The 15,328-nt window shown below is 47.5% G+C and overlaps 2 protein-coding genes across 6 annotated transcripts in view; one reads left to right on the forward strand and one right to left on the reverse strand.

Moving 5' to 3' along the window:
* The window catches only part of Nme6 (NME/NM23 nucleoside diphosphate kinase 6), a 10,141-nt gene extending 6,998 nt beyond the window's left edge, over window positions 1–3,143 (forward strand). For 3 of the 5 annotated variants that reach the window (XM_029543442.1, XM_029543440.1, XM_029543441.1), the window contains exons 4-7: window positions 160–262; window positions 1,647–1,686; window positions 2,128–2,288; window positions 2,646–3,143. In XM_029543442.1, the coding sequence (XP_029399302.1) occupies window positions 160–262; window positions 1,647–1,686; window positions 2,128–2,288; window positions 2,646–2,821 (480 nt within the window). In that variant the 3' untranslated portion in view covers window positions 2,822–3,143. The remainder of the gene's footprint in view (window positions 1–159; window positions 263–1,646; window positions 1,687–2,127; window positions 2,289–2,645) is intronic. The other 2 variants (XM_021207515.2, XM_029543443.1) reach the window with 2 other exon arrangements.
* Window positions 3,144–6,552: 3,409 nt separating this feature from the next.
* Camp (cathelicidin antimicrobial peptide) lies at window positions 6,553–8,430 on the reverse strand. The gene is made up of 4 exons (XM_021207978.1): window positions 8,217–8,430; window positions 7,578–7,685; window positions 7,366–7,437; window positions 6,553–6,751 (listed from the first exon to the last, which is right to left on the reverse strand). The coding sequence occupies exons 1-4, from the start codon at window positions 8,412–8,414 to the stop codon at window positions 6,602–6,604; spliced, it is 528 nt and encodes a 175-aa protein (XP_021063637.1). The 5' UTR covers window positions 8,415–8,430; the 3' UTR covers window positions 6,553–6,601.
* Window positions 8,431–15,328: the final 6,898 nt, after the last annotated feature.

The following is a 15,328-nucleotide window of genomic DNA, read 5'->3' on the forward strand; positions in this document are numbered from 1 at the left end:
GGGACATTTTAAAAAAAAAAAAAAAAAATGTGGTCAGCTGCCATTAACACATGAGCATGGGTGGTGAGGTACTCAACACCTAGACCATAATACTCCAGCGATCCTCTGGACAGCTTGAGTCCTGATTGATTTTTATCTCTGGGGTGGTTGGTTCTCCAGGCTGTTCATCAGCAGATTCTGAGCAACAAGTTCCTCATTGTACGAACGAGGGAACTGCAGTGGAAGCTGGAGGACTGCCGGAGGTTTTACCAGGAGCATGAAGGTGAGGCTGGTGATCTATGTTATGGTATAGACATGCGTGCACACATGTGTGCATGGTGTGCATATGCGTGGGGTGTGTGTGTGTGTGTGTGTGTGTGTGTGTGTGCATGGTTTGTGCATGTGCATGTGAGGTGCACATGTGTACATGTACAGGCAAGAGGACAACCTTAGGTATTAGTCACAGGCACCATCTACTTATTCCCCCCGGACCAGGGTCTCATCTCTGGCCTAGAACTTGACAAATAGATGAGGCTGGCTGGTCCCTGAGCCCCAAGCATCCACCTGCCTCAAGCTCTGTTTTGCCAGTCTGTGGCCCATGCCTGGCCTGTGTATGTGTTCTGGGACTCCAGCTCTGGTCCTCACACCTGTGATGCAGGCCTTTTACTGTCCAAGACATCTCCTGGACTCTTCTTGTTTGTTTCACACAGACTTCTTGTTCTAACTTTCTATTCCTAGAAGATTTCTGTAGAGTCCCAATCAGAAATGTACTATAGTGTCTTGGTAATATCAGTAATTAACATGTCAAGTGTTTCCCTTATGCTTAGCATTTCACTTAGTTTTCTCAAACTTAGAAAAGGAGGTGGCAGGTGGTATTCTAGGTACTGCCCCACTGCTCTTTCAGGCAGTGTATTCAATAAACCTTATCCTTCATCAATTTTTTTTTGTTGGTTTTCTTTTGGTTTTTTGAGATGGAGTTTCTCTATATAGCCTTAGCTGCCCTGGAACTCACTCTGTAGATCAGGCTGGCCTCAAACTCACAGAGATCCACCTGCCTCTGCCTCCCAAGTGTTAGGATTAAAGGCCTATGCCATCATTGCCCAACAGTTTGGTTTTTTTGAAGCAGGGTCTCACTGTGTAGCCTTGGAACTCACTCTGTAGACCGGGCTAACCTCAAACTCACAGAGTTCTGCCTCTTAAATGCCAAGGTTAAAGGCATGCACAACACAAGTGGCCTCAGCTTTGGTTCTTTTGTTTGTTTATTTTTCAGAAAAAAAATTATACAGCAGGTGATCTCTGTGAGTTCAAGGCCAGCCTGGTGTACATTTGAGTTCCATGCCAGCTAGGTTTATGTAGAGAGACCATCACACACACACACAAACACACACACATACACACACACATAGAAAGGTAAAAATTTTCCCAAATCATAGCTAGTTGATGTTATATCCTCAGGAAACAGAGTTGGAAAGACACATTAGAGAAGGTAATGACTCGATCAAAACCATGAGGATTGTGAATGGCAGTCTAGTTCCACACTCAGAAATGCCAGCCTCCAAACTTCTTGTTATTTCTCCATAAACTAAGGGTGTGGCATTACAGGGAGTGAAAAGTGAGAACCTTCTCTTGGGCACCAGGGTCTCCATGCAGGTACTCTCTCTTTGCAGGGCGTTTTTTCTATCAGCGGCTGGTGGAGTTCATGACAAGGTACTTCTAATTTTGGCCTGATATCTTTAAATGCTATGAGATACCTCCTCCCCATGAATAGAACTGTCGATTCCACTTACCACTGTCAAGCCTAAAGAAACGTGACTGTGCCACGTTGACCCAGTGGGCACCTCTTCTGTGATTACTGGACCAGCAGCTAGGGTGGGGCACTGCTGGGTGCTGCTTAGCTGCTGGACCAGTGGCTGTGGTGGGGGCACTGCTGGATGCTGCTTAGCTGCTGGACCAGCTACTGGGGTGGGGCACTGCTGGTGCTGCCTAGCAATCCTGCTGATCACTTCAGCAGTCACCTCTGCCCATCACTTTCTTCTTATACCAACACCAGTACTCACTAAAAGGGGAAAGTGTACAGTTCACTTTTATTCTTGCCCTGCTCACAAACATGTTCTAGACTAGGTAGTCATATCCCTCTTTTATTCTCAGTGGGCCAATCCGAGCCTATATCCTTGCCCACAAAGATGCCATCCAACTTTGGAGGACACTGATGGGACCCACCAGAGTATTTCGAGCACGCCATATAGCCCCAGATTCAATTCGTGGAAGTTTGGGCCTCACTGACACCCGAAATACTACCCATGGCTCAGGTGAGTCTAAACCTCTCATCCACAGCCACAGGTGAGGAAGGATGTCTTGGGGCCAGTGAAAAGCCATGTGGAGAGATTGACAGCCAAGGCTCCCTCCATTGAGCGTTGTTCCATATATTTCTGGCCCTTTGTAGCTGTGTCAGCCATGTGGCCTGTGAGCTTCCTTTATATACCCTGGGACTGAGTGGTTCAGGTTTCTGAGCCTGACTATGACTGTGTCATGCTTGCCTCCACCCTACATTCCCTATGATAGTCCCTTCTCTTGTCTATCTTATTCTCTGAGCCATGGTCCCAATCTTGCAGTCCTCCTGCCTCAACCTCCTAAGTAGTTCTTCTCTACCTCTCCTCTTCTCATAGACTCCGTGGTTTCCGCCAGCAGAGAGATTGCAGCCTTCTTCCCTGACTTCAGTGAACAGCGCTGGTATGAGGAGGAGGAACCCCAGCTGCGCTGCGGTCCCGTGCACTACAGTCCAGAGGAAGGCATCCACTGTGCAGCTGAAACAGGAGGACACAAACAACCTAGCAAAGCTTAGTAAACCCAGCCTAGTAAAGTCCCGAGGACTGGTCGTAGTATTCAGCCCTTCCTCCTAGGGTCAGGGAAGGTGGTCTGAAGGCACTGTCCCTGTTGTCCCCACCATGAGCTGGCAGGTCTAGCCGACCACAGCTCAGCTGCTGCAATCCAGTTCTATCTACCTCTTCTGTGGAGTATCCATGGGTGTTCAGGAAGGATGGTGACGCCTCTTTTTACAAAGGACTGTCTTCCTTCCTCGAGAAAAAACCTGCCTGTTGACTAGTCAGGAAAATGCAGTGCCTGTGTAACCAGCATCCGACCTGGCTTCCTTAATAAACTCTGTGTTTCTGAATGTTCCAGGCTGGCAGTACTCCTGTGCAAGCTTTCTCTCTGTCGCTGGTGGGAGCCCTTGCATCTGCCCTGAAGCCAGGTTTCTGATCTGTGCTAACTGAAGAATGACTCATATAAGTCTCTCAGCGGGTTGATTGTATAGCACATAAGTGCATTCATTCACCGAAGTTCAGTGTGGACCCAGACCATGCTGTGTGTCTAAGCACGAGGCTGTGTCCTAGGAAGAGGCACCTCTTTGAACCAAGGTGCCTCTGCCTCTCTGCCTCTCTGCCTCTCTGCCTCTGCCTCTGCCCATTGAAGGTGTGTTTTCATGAGACTTGGTAATAAGGCAGGATTTCTGATTTCCACAAAGGTACTAAAGGTAGTTAAGCCTCCATTACATCAACATGGCGGTTAAGGCTTTGAGGCATTACAGCGAATGTCGACAGCTAAAACGCCAGAGATTATTCCTGGGCATCTGTCAGCTGACGGTGCTTCTGTTACTTTCACCCAGGCTCACGTGCACGACTGTATTCATTGGGTGAATCAATTATGGCCAGTCATCCTGAGCTGCTTGACCCATCGTGTTTCAGGTGCCCAGAGGGCAGGCCCATATTACAGTTCAGGAAGCTTTTGCTTCTGTCTTAGTTAGAGGGTAAAGATTCTAGGATGTGATGGCACATGCCTTTAATGCCAGCACTCAGAAGGTAAGTTTCGATGTATTCAAAGCCAGCCTTTGAACACACAGAATAGAGGTTCTGCAGTGACATTCAGCTCCAAGACCTGATGTCCATATCTTAAGTGCAAATCCACAACTAAAGCCATCTACCAAGTAATACATCCATCCAGTTGCGAGATCTGAGCACAATTGCTAAAAGCTAAGATCTAACATCAAACCCACTGATCTAGATCATCCATTTCAACACACACGTACAGCTCCAAGCCCAAGTCCCTAGTCGATACATGCTCTTACAGGTCAGTATCCCAAAGATGTGACTGCACAATTCTGGTGGCCTGAATTGTACTCCCTGTTTATAAGCTGAATTCCTAATTCCAAATATTTCAGAATGTGAGTCTATTTGGAAGTAGTCATTGGGCCGGGCGTGGTGGCGCACGCCTTTAATCCCAGCACTCGGAAAGCAGAGGCAGGTGGATTTCTGAGTTCGAGGCCAGCCTGGTCTACAAAGTGAGTTCCAGGACAGCCAGGGCTATTCAGAGAAACCCTGTCTCGAAAAACCAAAAAAAAAAAAAAAACCAAGCTGTCTGTAAGTCTCAACTCCCTTATAGGGAGTGTTTTGGTTGGTACCAAGCCATAGTGATGGTCTGTGCCATGTCTTTGTTGAATTTTTCTGTTGGGCTGTGGTTGTCTTGACTTCCTCTTTTTCTGAGCTTACTGGGATAATATCTGCATGAAGTTCAGCTCTGAGAACTGGTAGTTCCTGGTGTTGGCTATGGGAAGAGTTACGGAAGTAGTCCCTTCTTGGCTGTATGCCAACAGGACCACAGGTGGGGCTGAACACTTGCCCCAAGGCAGACCAGATGAAGTCAAAACCTTGATCACCCGTGGATTCTATGCGCCTTCTGGAAACAGGAAGCCAAGCTTCAGACCCAGGGAAGTGTGGGGCTGTGGTTAGAGCCACAGACCTAAAGTAATCTGTAAGACCACTCCAGTCTTACAATGGCCAAGGGGACTTGAGGACCATAACCTCATACCCTTAATGCCCTTAGAGACCTCTGGAGCCAAAGCTGCAGTTTCTCCAGTTGGCTTACTGGAGCAGTAGCTCAGGCCCTGCACTGACCTCTAAGGCCACTCACTGCAGTCCTGATGGCAGAGTGCTGTCTGGTGATGCAGAAGCCAGAGGGCTGGTCTTCCTATTCCCCTTGGTCCCACGAAACTGACTCCCACAGTGTCCTCTGACATCCGTACACATGCTGTAGTATGCAAGCATGTGCAGCCATGCTCACACACACACACACACACACACACACACACACACACACACGAGAACTGAAAAACAATCTATAAAAAAGAAAAAAAAATAAGGGGTTGTGGCTGACAAGATGGCTCAGAGGTTAGGACCACTGACTGCTCTTCCAGACGACCTGGATTTGATTCCCAGCACCCACATGGCAGCTCACAACAGTCACCCCAGTCTCAGGGGATCTGACACCCTCTTCTGACCACAGGCACATGTATGGTGCACAGACATACAAGAAGACAAAATACTCATAGATAGATAGACAGACAGACAGACAGACAGACAGACAGGGATATATAATAAAATAAAATGTAAAATGTTTAAAGTACATTGATGGAATTGATCATGGTGGCACCTTTAATCTCAGCTCTGGGAAGAAGAGGCAGGAGAATTACTTGTAAGTTCAAAGCCAGCTGTGTCTGCATAGTGAGGCCCTGTTTCAAAACAAAAACAACAAAAGCCTCAGGTAGGAGAGTGTACAAAGAGCTGATGACACCAGCTTTGGAAACTGGGGACCTTTTTGACATTATATATATGTTTGGTTTCCTTTGGTTTTTCTGTAGCCCTGGCTTTCCTGGAACTAGCTCTGTAGACCAGGCTGGCCTGTCCCTCTCCCGTGCTGGGATGAAAGTGTGCACCAACAACATTCCTAAAAACATTTTACCTGACAGTCATACAGGTGTTAGGTCAAACATAGGTAAGCAATAAATGGATGTTTAGGGACTGGAGAGATGGATCAGTGGTTAAGGCTCCCGCTATTCTTGCAGAAGACCCTGTGTTTCATTCCCAGCACCTACATCTGGCAAGGGGACTTAAGGACTTCACAACTGCCTGAAACTCTAGCTCCAAGGGATCTGATACCTCTTCTAGCCTCTGCAGGGAGCAGCATGTGTGTGCATATGTGCAAACGCATAAATCTTTTTTTCTTTCTTTCTCCCCACCCCCTTTGGTTTTTCAAGACAGGGTTTCTCTGTATAGCCCTGGCTGCCCTGGAACTCACTCTATAGGCCAGGCTGGCCTCGAACTCAGAGATCCACCTGCTTCTGACTTCCAAGTGCTGGAATTAAAGGTGTGTGCCATCACTACCCAGCTAATAATTTTTTGCAGGGGTCGGGGTCAGGGATGGGTTTCAAGACAGGGTTTTTCTGTGTACCCTTGGCTATCTTACAACTTGCTCTGTAGACCAGGCTGGCCTCAAACTCATAGAGATCCACCTGCCTTTGCCCCCCAAGGGCTGGGATTAAAGATGAGCACTGCCACTGCCCAGCTATAAATGTAAGTGGAAGACTTGCCACGCACCTTACATACACCTCCTGAATGGACGGACAGCTTCCTTCCTCTTTCTCTCACATATAGAGCACATAAGATTATAGTGTGTGCATGGGCTCAGAAAGCCTCCACAGTTAAAGACTAAATGAATACAAAAGCCACTGAGAGAAGTTTCTTTTACCAAGTTTATTATTTTAGGAATCCAGAAACAGACCAAGGCAGCCCTACTGCTCTGGCTGAGGTACAAGTTTCTGAAAAATATCCTTAATTTTCTGGCCAATTTTCTTAAGCTTTTCACCAATCTTCTCCCCACCTTTTCGGAGAAGTCCAGCCAGCCGGGAAACTTTCTTGAACCGAAAGGGCTGTGCTCCAGGCTGTGTACCAAGAAGAAGTGGGTTGCTCAGGGGGCTAGACCCAGGGCCACCCAAGTTCCTGCCCCATCTAGACCACACTTCTGAGATACTCCAAGAGCCTCTGGACCCTATTCAGCCTTTGGGACATGCAGTTAGATCCTTAACCTCAATAAAAGATGAGAATGCAGGGAAGAGCAAGGGGCTCGCAAGGGTCTGAGAGAACATACTCTCAGGAGAATGCTCTGTGCTTTAGCAGGATTCAGAATATCCAGGAGGTTGTGTTTGATCCCACGTGAAAAAGTCCTCACCCTGGAGTCCTGATAGTCTTAGCGAGGCCTAAGAATCTGCACCCCTAACAGGTTCCTATGTAGCCATGTCTGGCCTGAAACTCATTATGTAGATAAGGCTGCCCATAGGGATCCTCCCACCTCTGCCTCCCAAGTAAGAGCCAAACTTTGAGAATCACGACTTTAAGGATGACAGAACCAGTCTTGAAGTTCAGGCTCAAGAGAGGAGCTAAGGGGATGGAGGGGGTGGGGTGGGGGTCTCTTCTTTCCGCTCTAGGTAAGAATAACTAATTGGTCCACCAGATAACCCATGCTCCATCCCCTCACCATGCCCTGCATCCCACTCACCTCGGTACAGCTGATGTCAAAAGAATCTGCGGCCGGGTTCAGGGTGACTGTCCCCATACACTGCTTCACCACCTTAGAAGGGAAAGCCCATGGTCAAACTAGAATGCATTTGCCATAAACCCTAAACCCTAGTCCACTGGATGGAAGTATTCCCTGGGGACTCCTTGACTAGTTCCATGAGAGGCACCCCCACCCCCAGCCCTCTGCCTTACCCCCTGTCCCTTGAAGGCACATTGCTCGGGTAGCTGCTGCTCTGCCTTGCCACACACAGTCTCCTTCACTCGGAACCTCACAGACTTGGGAGTATCTGGATCCTCGTCCTGGTCAGGAGAGAAAGTGGGGAGACTAGTCTCAGGCCCAGTCCCAACTTCAAAGATCGGTTTCTTGACACGTACCAACATGGTGACCCTCCAGCACCACGTGCTGGGTGCTGAGACAGGATCAAGTGCAGAGGTACAGGGGGAAGAGAAAAGGAGCTCCCTCCTTCCTCCCCCCACACACAGTGAATGGAAACAGCCCTCAGCCAGCTATAACGCAGAGCATCTCCCCTTCTGGAAAAGGAGAGGGTCTTAGAGGATCAGGCACATTCTTAGGAACGGCTAGGTAGGATCCCTCATTGGATATGGAAAAACGTAAAGCAAAGGGTGCCAATCCCAGGGCTAGTGATTCCGCCGCCACCCCTGTCCCTGGAATGGAAGCCCCAGGCATCTTGTACCACAGCAGGTATCCCAAGGCTGGAAGCCAGCAGCCTGGAAGGGGGCACAGATTTATGGAGTCTCCTGGGAAAAGGAGAGACCACGCTAAAAGGATGTGGTGCCTTGGATTAGAACTTGGCTCTTCCTCTGCCTCACCCCTTGGGGCTCAGGATCCAGGTCCAGGAGACGGTAGAGATTGGTGTCCAAGGACTGCTGGTTGAAGTCATCCACAGCACGGAGCACAGCCTCCCTGTAGCTGGGGGTCTGGGAGTTGGCTAGAGGCAACCCCAGGCCCAGTAGCAGCAGCAGTGATAGTGACCGCCACAGGGAGGGGACGTCCCTCTGGGACTGCATGGTTCCCAAGACTGCCTCCTCCAGGCCAAGAGAGCCTCCTTTATTCTCATCCTGAACCTGATCCAGCAAAGTTTCAAACAGAAGTCTTCCTGGCCCACCCTGCCCCTGGCTGCCTGCCAGGGTGTGTGGGGGCTAACGCTTGCTTCAGACTCTCGTTGCCTCATGAGACTCTGGGCAGTGAGTGAAGTCAGCTAGCATGCCAAATGAAGAAATAATTTCCCCATCTTCCTGGGATGGCCTTGGCTTCTCCTGGGCCCCAGAGGGACTGTCATATCCAGTATTGCTCAACGGGGTAAAAACCCCAAGAAAGGAAGAGAGCCAGTGACTGTCTATTCCTTAGGAATGAGCCTAGATTTAGTGTTCACTGTTGGATTCTCTGGACATTTGAGTAAGTGACAGTGGCCAACCCAACCAGAGACCCTCCCTCCTAAGGGAGAAGTTGTCCCTGCCATTCAAGGCCTGTTCTCTGGCTCCGATCCCCAGGGCTGTTGAAGGGTCTGGAAGCACAGGGTCAAGAGGAGGTAGAGACTGGTAGCCAAGCATTACCAGGTCCTAAGTGATGTGATAACCGGCCTGTACCAGTGAGAACAGTTTGTGCGGTGCTGGGACTTGAACCTGGGGCTATGCTTCATCATGGGAGCCTGAAGGCATCCATGGTACCAATCATGGCTTTCTAGACACATCACCTAGTCCAGCAGCAGTAACCACACCTCTCCTGAACCCTTCTCAGTGGCCTTTCTCAAGACAAAAATGTCCCTATACTCCTGTAGATTTGTCCTTTAGCCAAAGCCCACAAACGACCACCTACACTGACCAAGTCAGTATTTCTGACTTGTTCTTTCCCTTAAAACCCCTGCATGCTGACGAGGCTTTTCTGGATCCAGTGACTACCCTCAAACTTTGTTTTAGTCCATGAGAGCTTAGATTACTCCTCTGTCTCGGGGAACTGTCCCTGCCCTGCCGCCCTTGCTTTGCCTCCAAGGGCTGTTTTCTTAACATTAAATTAAAGCTTGAGGGTTACATCTTGGGCCAGTTCTGTCCCTAGGAGTCAGGTCTTTCTAGGCACAGCACCTCTCAGAACATAAGTTACAGTGAAATGGTGTTACATGATCTGAATCTCTGAGTTCACGGTTCCTATAAATGCAGGTATGGCAGCTCATGCCTATTATGTCAACTGCCTGAGACAGGAAGACTACTATGAGCTCAAAGCCTTACTGGGCTACCAAGTGAAACCCTATCCCAACACACCCCCCCCCCCAAAAAAAAGAAATGGGCCTGGGAATATAATCATAGAGTGCTTGACTACAGCATACACAACCCCAGCCCCACATACACTGTTCATGCTGGTACAGGCTGATAATCGCATCGCTTAGGAAGTATAGGCAAGAGGACCAGAACTTCAAGGTCATCCTTAGCTACATCAAGTGTGAGGCCAACTTGGACTGCAGTGAAAGCCTGCCTCAAAAGTAAATAGATACATAGATAGATAGATAGATAGATAGATAGATAGATAGATAGATAGATAGATAGATAGATGATAGATAAATTACCATTTAAAAGAAATAGTCTGTGTGAGTGTGTGCCATGTAAATGTGGGTGCCTGAAGCCAGAAGAAGACAATGGATCCCCTAGAGCTGAAATTAACAGTCAATTGTGAGCCCCTCAATGTTGTTAACAGAAACCTACTTGGAATAATACCAATTTTTTAAGCCATAAAAAAAAAAAAAAAAAAGATTCCCATGGGGCCTCTCACCTAATTGCTTAGTACCCACTGCCTGAGTCCAGATCTCAAAGCCGGAAGAACAACCTAAAGATTCCTTCTTCCTCTGGGGACACTCCCCTCTCTCCTCCCACACCCCCACCTGGCTTCTCCCCAGCTTTCCCTCACCTGAGTTGTTATCAAAATCTCTGGATTTCATCTCCCCCAACCATAGAACATCCTTGACACAGCTATCCAGGAGCTCCCTGAAGTCACTAGCGTGGCCATCTGAACTCCTACTGTCAGCAGCACATACACCTTTCTAGCTCACGTCAGGACCTGCGTCCTTCTTACCATAACCCTCTGCACTTCCGGGTGCCAGAATGCCACACACACCAGCCACTCAACTCACTGCTCTGTTCACTCAACTTCTGTTCCCTACAGGGTGTTCTGGGTTTCACATGGTGGCTACTTTTGTTTATTTGAACTACTGATGCTAAAGTATGTAAGACTGTACTATTTCAATTAAGGCTTTTAGTTTATATTTGGCCTCAACGTAGTTGTACCATTAGGTTGGTCATTTTGTTTTATTATTTTGAGACAGGGTCTTATGTAGCCCAGGTTAACCTGAAAGTCCGTATGTGGCAGTCAAAGATGACCCTGGCTCTGGTCCTCCTGCCCCCAACCTCCAAAGTGCTGGTATTGCAGGCATTTGCTATCACACTAGCTTTTTGTGTGTTTGTCATGTTTTGTTTAGTGTAAGTGTGTATGTGTCCGAGTTGGTGTATTCACGTGTGTGTGTGTTGATTGTGTACATGTGACTGTATGCACATGAGAACAGTTTCCCTCCCAGGTCAGAGGCATTGGCTGCCCCCAAGGCTGCAGTTAGGAGCGGTTGCGAGCCGCGTGACATGGGTGCTGGGAATCAAACTTGGGTCCTGTGCAAGAGCAGTTTATGCTCTACCATTGAGCAATTCCCCAGCCCCTATTGAATCATTTTTTTAACTGTTTGAGACTATAAATTTCTTGTAGACCTCCACTATTCACACAACCATAAACATCACTTTCCTGAACAAAGGAAGAAGGTAAACATAAGGAATCCGAGGGACTGGAGAGATGGCTCGGTGGTTAAGAGCACCAACTGCCCTTTCAGAGGTCCTGAGTTCAATTCCCAGCAATCACATGGTGGCTCACAACCATCTGTAATGGGACCTGGTGCCCTCTTCTGGTGTATCTGAGGAGGGTGACAGTGCGCTCGTATACATAAAATAAATAAATAAATCTTTATAAAAAAGAAAAGAAAGAAAGAAAGAAAGAAATTCAAAAGGTTCAAGGCACTTATTTCTCAACTGAAATAAAAAGTCACACATTTTTTTAAAAATTATGAATTGTCCTGGAAGGTCGCATCATTAACCTGAAACTTCTGGAAAATGGGAACCTCAGCTGAACAATCACTAGTGGAACAAGTCTGTGACATTCTCATGATTGCCAATAACATACAAGAACCAAGGGCAATGCCATCCCTGGGCAGGTGGGCCTGGGCCACGTAAGAAAGGTGGATGAGAGCCGGGCCTGGTGGCGCACGCCTTTGATCCCAGCACTCGGGAGGCAGAGGCAGGCGGATTTCTGAGTTCGAGGCCAGCCTGGTCTACAAAGTGAGTTCCAGGACAGCCAGGGCTATGCAGAGAAACCCTGTCTCAAAAAAACAAAAGAAAAAGAAAAAAAAGGCGGATGAACTTAAGCCTGGGAGTAAGCCAACGAACATCATTCCTCCATGGACTCTACTTCATGTCTCTGCATTGAATTAACCTACTGTGGTAGAGGGTTAATTATAGAATGAAATAAAATTTCCTCCCTAATTGCTTGTGGTCATATTTATTAAGCAACAGAAAAACAAACTGGAACATCATTCATTTGATGGGTTTTTTTGTTTGGTTTGGTTTGGTTGGTTGTTTTTGTTTTTTTGGAAAAATTTAAAAAACTTATTTTTTTCAAGTTTTTTATAATAAAGTTTATAAGTGAAAAAAGATGTAATAATAAACATATTTTTTGGTCTAAAATAACAAAAGCTTAAGAGATGGATAGATGTTTCAATCAAAACACTTAGTCTATACCCTACAATTATACTAAGTATAAATTTTAAAACTATTGTAGTCTGGAAGAATGACTCAGCAGGAAAAGGTGCTTGCCTCTACGTCTTTTTTGTTTTTTTGTTTTGTTTTGTTGTTTTTGGTTTTGGTTTTTTGGTTTTTCAAGACAGGGTTTCTGTGTATAGCCCTGGCTGTCCTGGAACTCACTTTGTAGACCAGGCTGCCTCGAACTCAGAAATCCACCTGCCTCTGCCTCCCAAGTGCTGGGATTGCCTCTACGTCTTATTATCTGAGTTCAATCCCTGAACCCACAAGGCAGGAGAGAGAACTCCTGAAAGTAGTTTGTCTTTCTACTTCCACAACCACCATCTCATATGTGGTAGGTACACACACACATAAAATAAATCTAATAAAAATTTTTTAAAGAATTATTTAGTTTTATGTGTATGAGTGTTACCACACACACACACACACACACACACACACACACACACACACACACATTCTTGTACTCCCACATGCATGCATATGTACTTTGAGATCTGCTGTGTGGGGTCTGGAAACTGACCTGGGTCCTCTGCAAGAACAGTGTGCACTCTTCACGGCTGACTCAGCCCGCCAGCCCCATAAAAGGTTTAAAAGTCAATCAATCAATCAATCAATCAATCAATCACAGGAGCTGTAAAGGCTCTGCTGCTCTTCCAGAGGACTCGGGTTCAGCTTTCAGCACCCACATGCCAGCTCACCACTATGTCTAACTCAAGTCCCAGGAGATCGACTGACCTCTTTCCACTGGCTTGTATACACATGCTGTACTGACAAACATAGTGCATGGATATACGGACACACAGGCAAAACACTCATAAACGTTTTGGGGTTTTTTTTGTTTTGTTTTGTTTTTGTTTTTTTATTACAAGGCCAGCAAGATGCCTCAGCAGGTAAAGACACTTGCTCCGAAGCCTGATGGCGAGAGTCCAGTCCTGAGATCCTGATGGGAAGAGAGAAACAACTCCCAAAAGTTGTCTTCTGACCTCCACACTTGCATCATACCACACATAGACACATGGGAAGACATACACGCACATATATATACATTCTAATTAATTGATTGATGTAGTTTTAAGTTTACAATCAACTACAAGTACCCGAGGAGCAGTTATCTGGAGCATCAAGACAGGAGCTCTTTGGATAGTCTATAAAGCTACAGTGTCCGTGCTGTTAGAATTGACAGTACCACACAATGTACAGGGTGTGTTAAAATGTACAGAACACAGCCTGGCGAGAGGATGGGCCAAAGCAACAGAGGAGTCTAAGTCTATGAGGCAGATTCTGGTCCCAGCTCCTCAGCAGACTGGCCATGTGCCTATGAGGCCTGAAATAACTCTTGGCTTCAGATGCTGTGGGACCCTTAGGGACTGAGACAGGACACTTTGGAGGTGGCAGCTTAGGTGAATGTTGCTGATTGGCACACTCAGGCCCAGGAGGAGGAAGGAAAAGTGGGCTCTGTGCAACCTGGTTTCATGGTGCAGGTATTGCTCCAGTGGCCTCTTGGTCAAGCAGGCCTTGCACATCAGGGCCTTTATAGCAGCAGAGAAAGGGACAATCCAAGGACACGAAGCCCAGTATCGTTTGGCTGATTCCTTCACTTTCCCTTTGGGCTTCCAGACTTCCATGTTGGTCTCTCTTTTCTTTTGTCACCAACACAAAATGGCTGAGGAAAAAAAAAACTGAAGAAAGGAAAGAATTGCTTTGTTCATATTTTCAGCCCCTCTTGTAGGAAAGGCATGGCAGAGAGCTGCTCACTTCGGGGCAGCCAGGGAGCAGAGGGGACAGGGAACAGAGGACAGGGAGGGAGGGAGACAGGGAGAGAGAACACCTACACTTTTGCTTCCTCCTTTTGCAGTGTGTGTGTGTGTGTGTGTGTGTGTGTGTGTGTGTGTGTGTGTGTGTGTGTGTGGTGTATGTGTGTAGGTGTGTGTGGACCTATAGGGAGGGCTGAGGACAACTTGTAAGTTCTTTCTTTGCATCATGTGGGTTCCAGGAATCTAATTTAGCTCCTCGGCCTTGGCAAGAAGCATGCTTAACTGCTGAGCCATCTCCCTAGCCTAGACCCCTCAGCCTGCTGCTAGCACACTACAGGGCTTCCCCCCTCCTCCTCAGTTACGCCTTCCTGGAAACCCCCTCACAGACGCCCCCCAGAGAGTCACTTTACTAACCCAGGCCTTTTCTGTAAAAGATGTATTTGTTTATATATTTGAGTACACTATCACTCTCTTTAGACACGCCCGAAGAGGGCATCAGAGCTCATTACGGGTGGTTGTGAGCCACCAGGTGGTTGCTGGGATTTGAACTCAGGACCTTCGGAAGAGCAGTCAGTGCTCTTACCCGCCGAGCCATCTCACCAGCCCTGTTGTTTTGTTTTATTAAGACAGAATCTCACCTAGCCTAGGCTGTTCTCAAATGTACTAGCACTGTAGGCTCATGTCACCATAGCCAGCTCTGAAATCTTCACTTTAGAGGTCTGCGACTTCTCGAGTTTGTAAGAATGAAAACCCGAGGGGCTGGAGAGATGACTCAGCCCTGTTCTGGTGTGTTGGAAGACAGCTATGGTGTACTCACATACATAAAATAAATAAATCTTAAAAGAGAGAGAGAAAACCCGATGGCGCGTCTTCAGGGATGTTTCTAACCAGCTCGGGTCAGCTACAAAGGAACTGCGACCACTAAGTCCCTGCCAGTGCTGTAGTCCAGCTGTGCCCTTCCCCCCACCTCTGCTAAGCTGCCCTCGCCCACCCAGAGAAGGGTTAGAGTAGGGATCGATAGTAGACAAGCTGGCCTGTAAGGCCATGAGACTGATAGAGCGAACGGTCAGTATGTACAGAGCCAGAGTCCTGGACAGGAGTCATTTCTAGATCTGTGCCAGGGCCCAGAGAGGGAAGGTGCATGTCTCAGACCAGATTTCTGGCCCTGAGCTAGCCTTTGTTAGCTGAGGAGGACCTTAAATTTTGGAACCTCCTGTGTCCACCTCCCCAGTGCTGGGATACAATTGCTCCTATCGGTCCAATTAATTGCATAAAGAAGCCTCTAGGTGGGCTGGAGAGATGGCTCACGGTGGCTCTCCTGCT

This window comes from Mus pahari, chromosome 10, assembly GCF_900095145.1.
Source record: "Mus pahari chromosome 10, PAHARI_EIJ_v1.1, whole genome shotgun sequence".
NCBI lineage: Eukaryota > Metazoa > Chordata > Mammalia > Rodentia > Muridae > Mus > Mus pahari.

Excerpts from the sequence above, each read along its gene's own strand:
- Camp (XM_021207978.1), bottom strand. The coding sequence starts at position 8,414 with ATGCAGTCCCAGAGGGACGTCCCCTCCCTGTGGCGGTCACTATCACTG. Across the intron at positions 7,686-8,216 it reads TGGATCCTGAGCCCCAAGGG|GACGAGGATCCAGATACTCC; the intron begins GTGAGGCAGAGG and ends TCTCCTGACCAG. Across the intron at positions 7,438-7,577 it reads GTGCCTTCAAGGGACAGGGG|GTGGTGAAGCAGTGTATGGG; the intron begins GTAAGGCAGAGG and ends TTCCCTTCTAAG.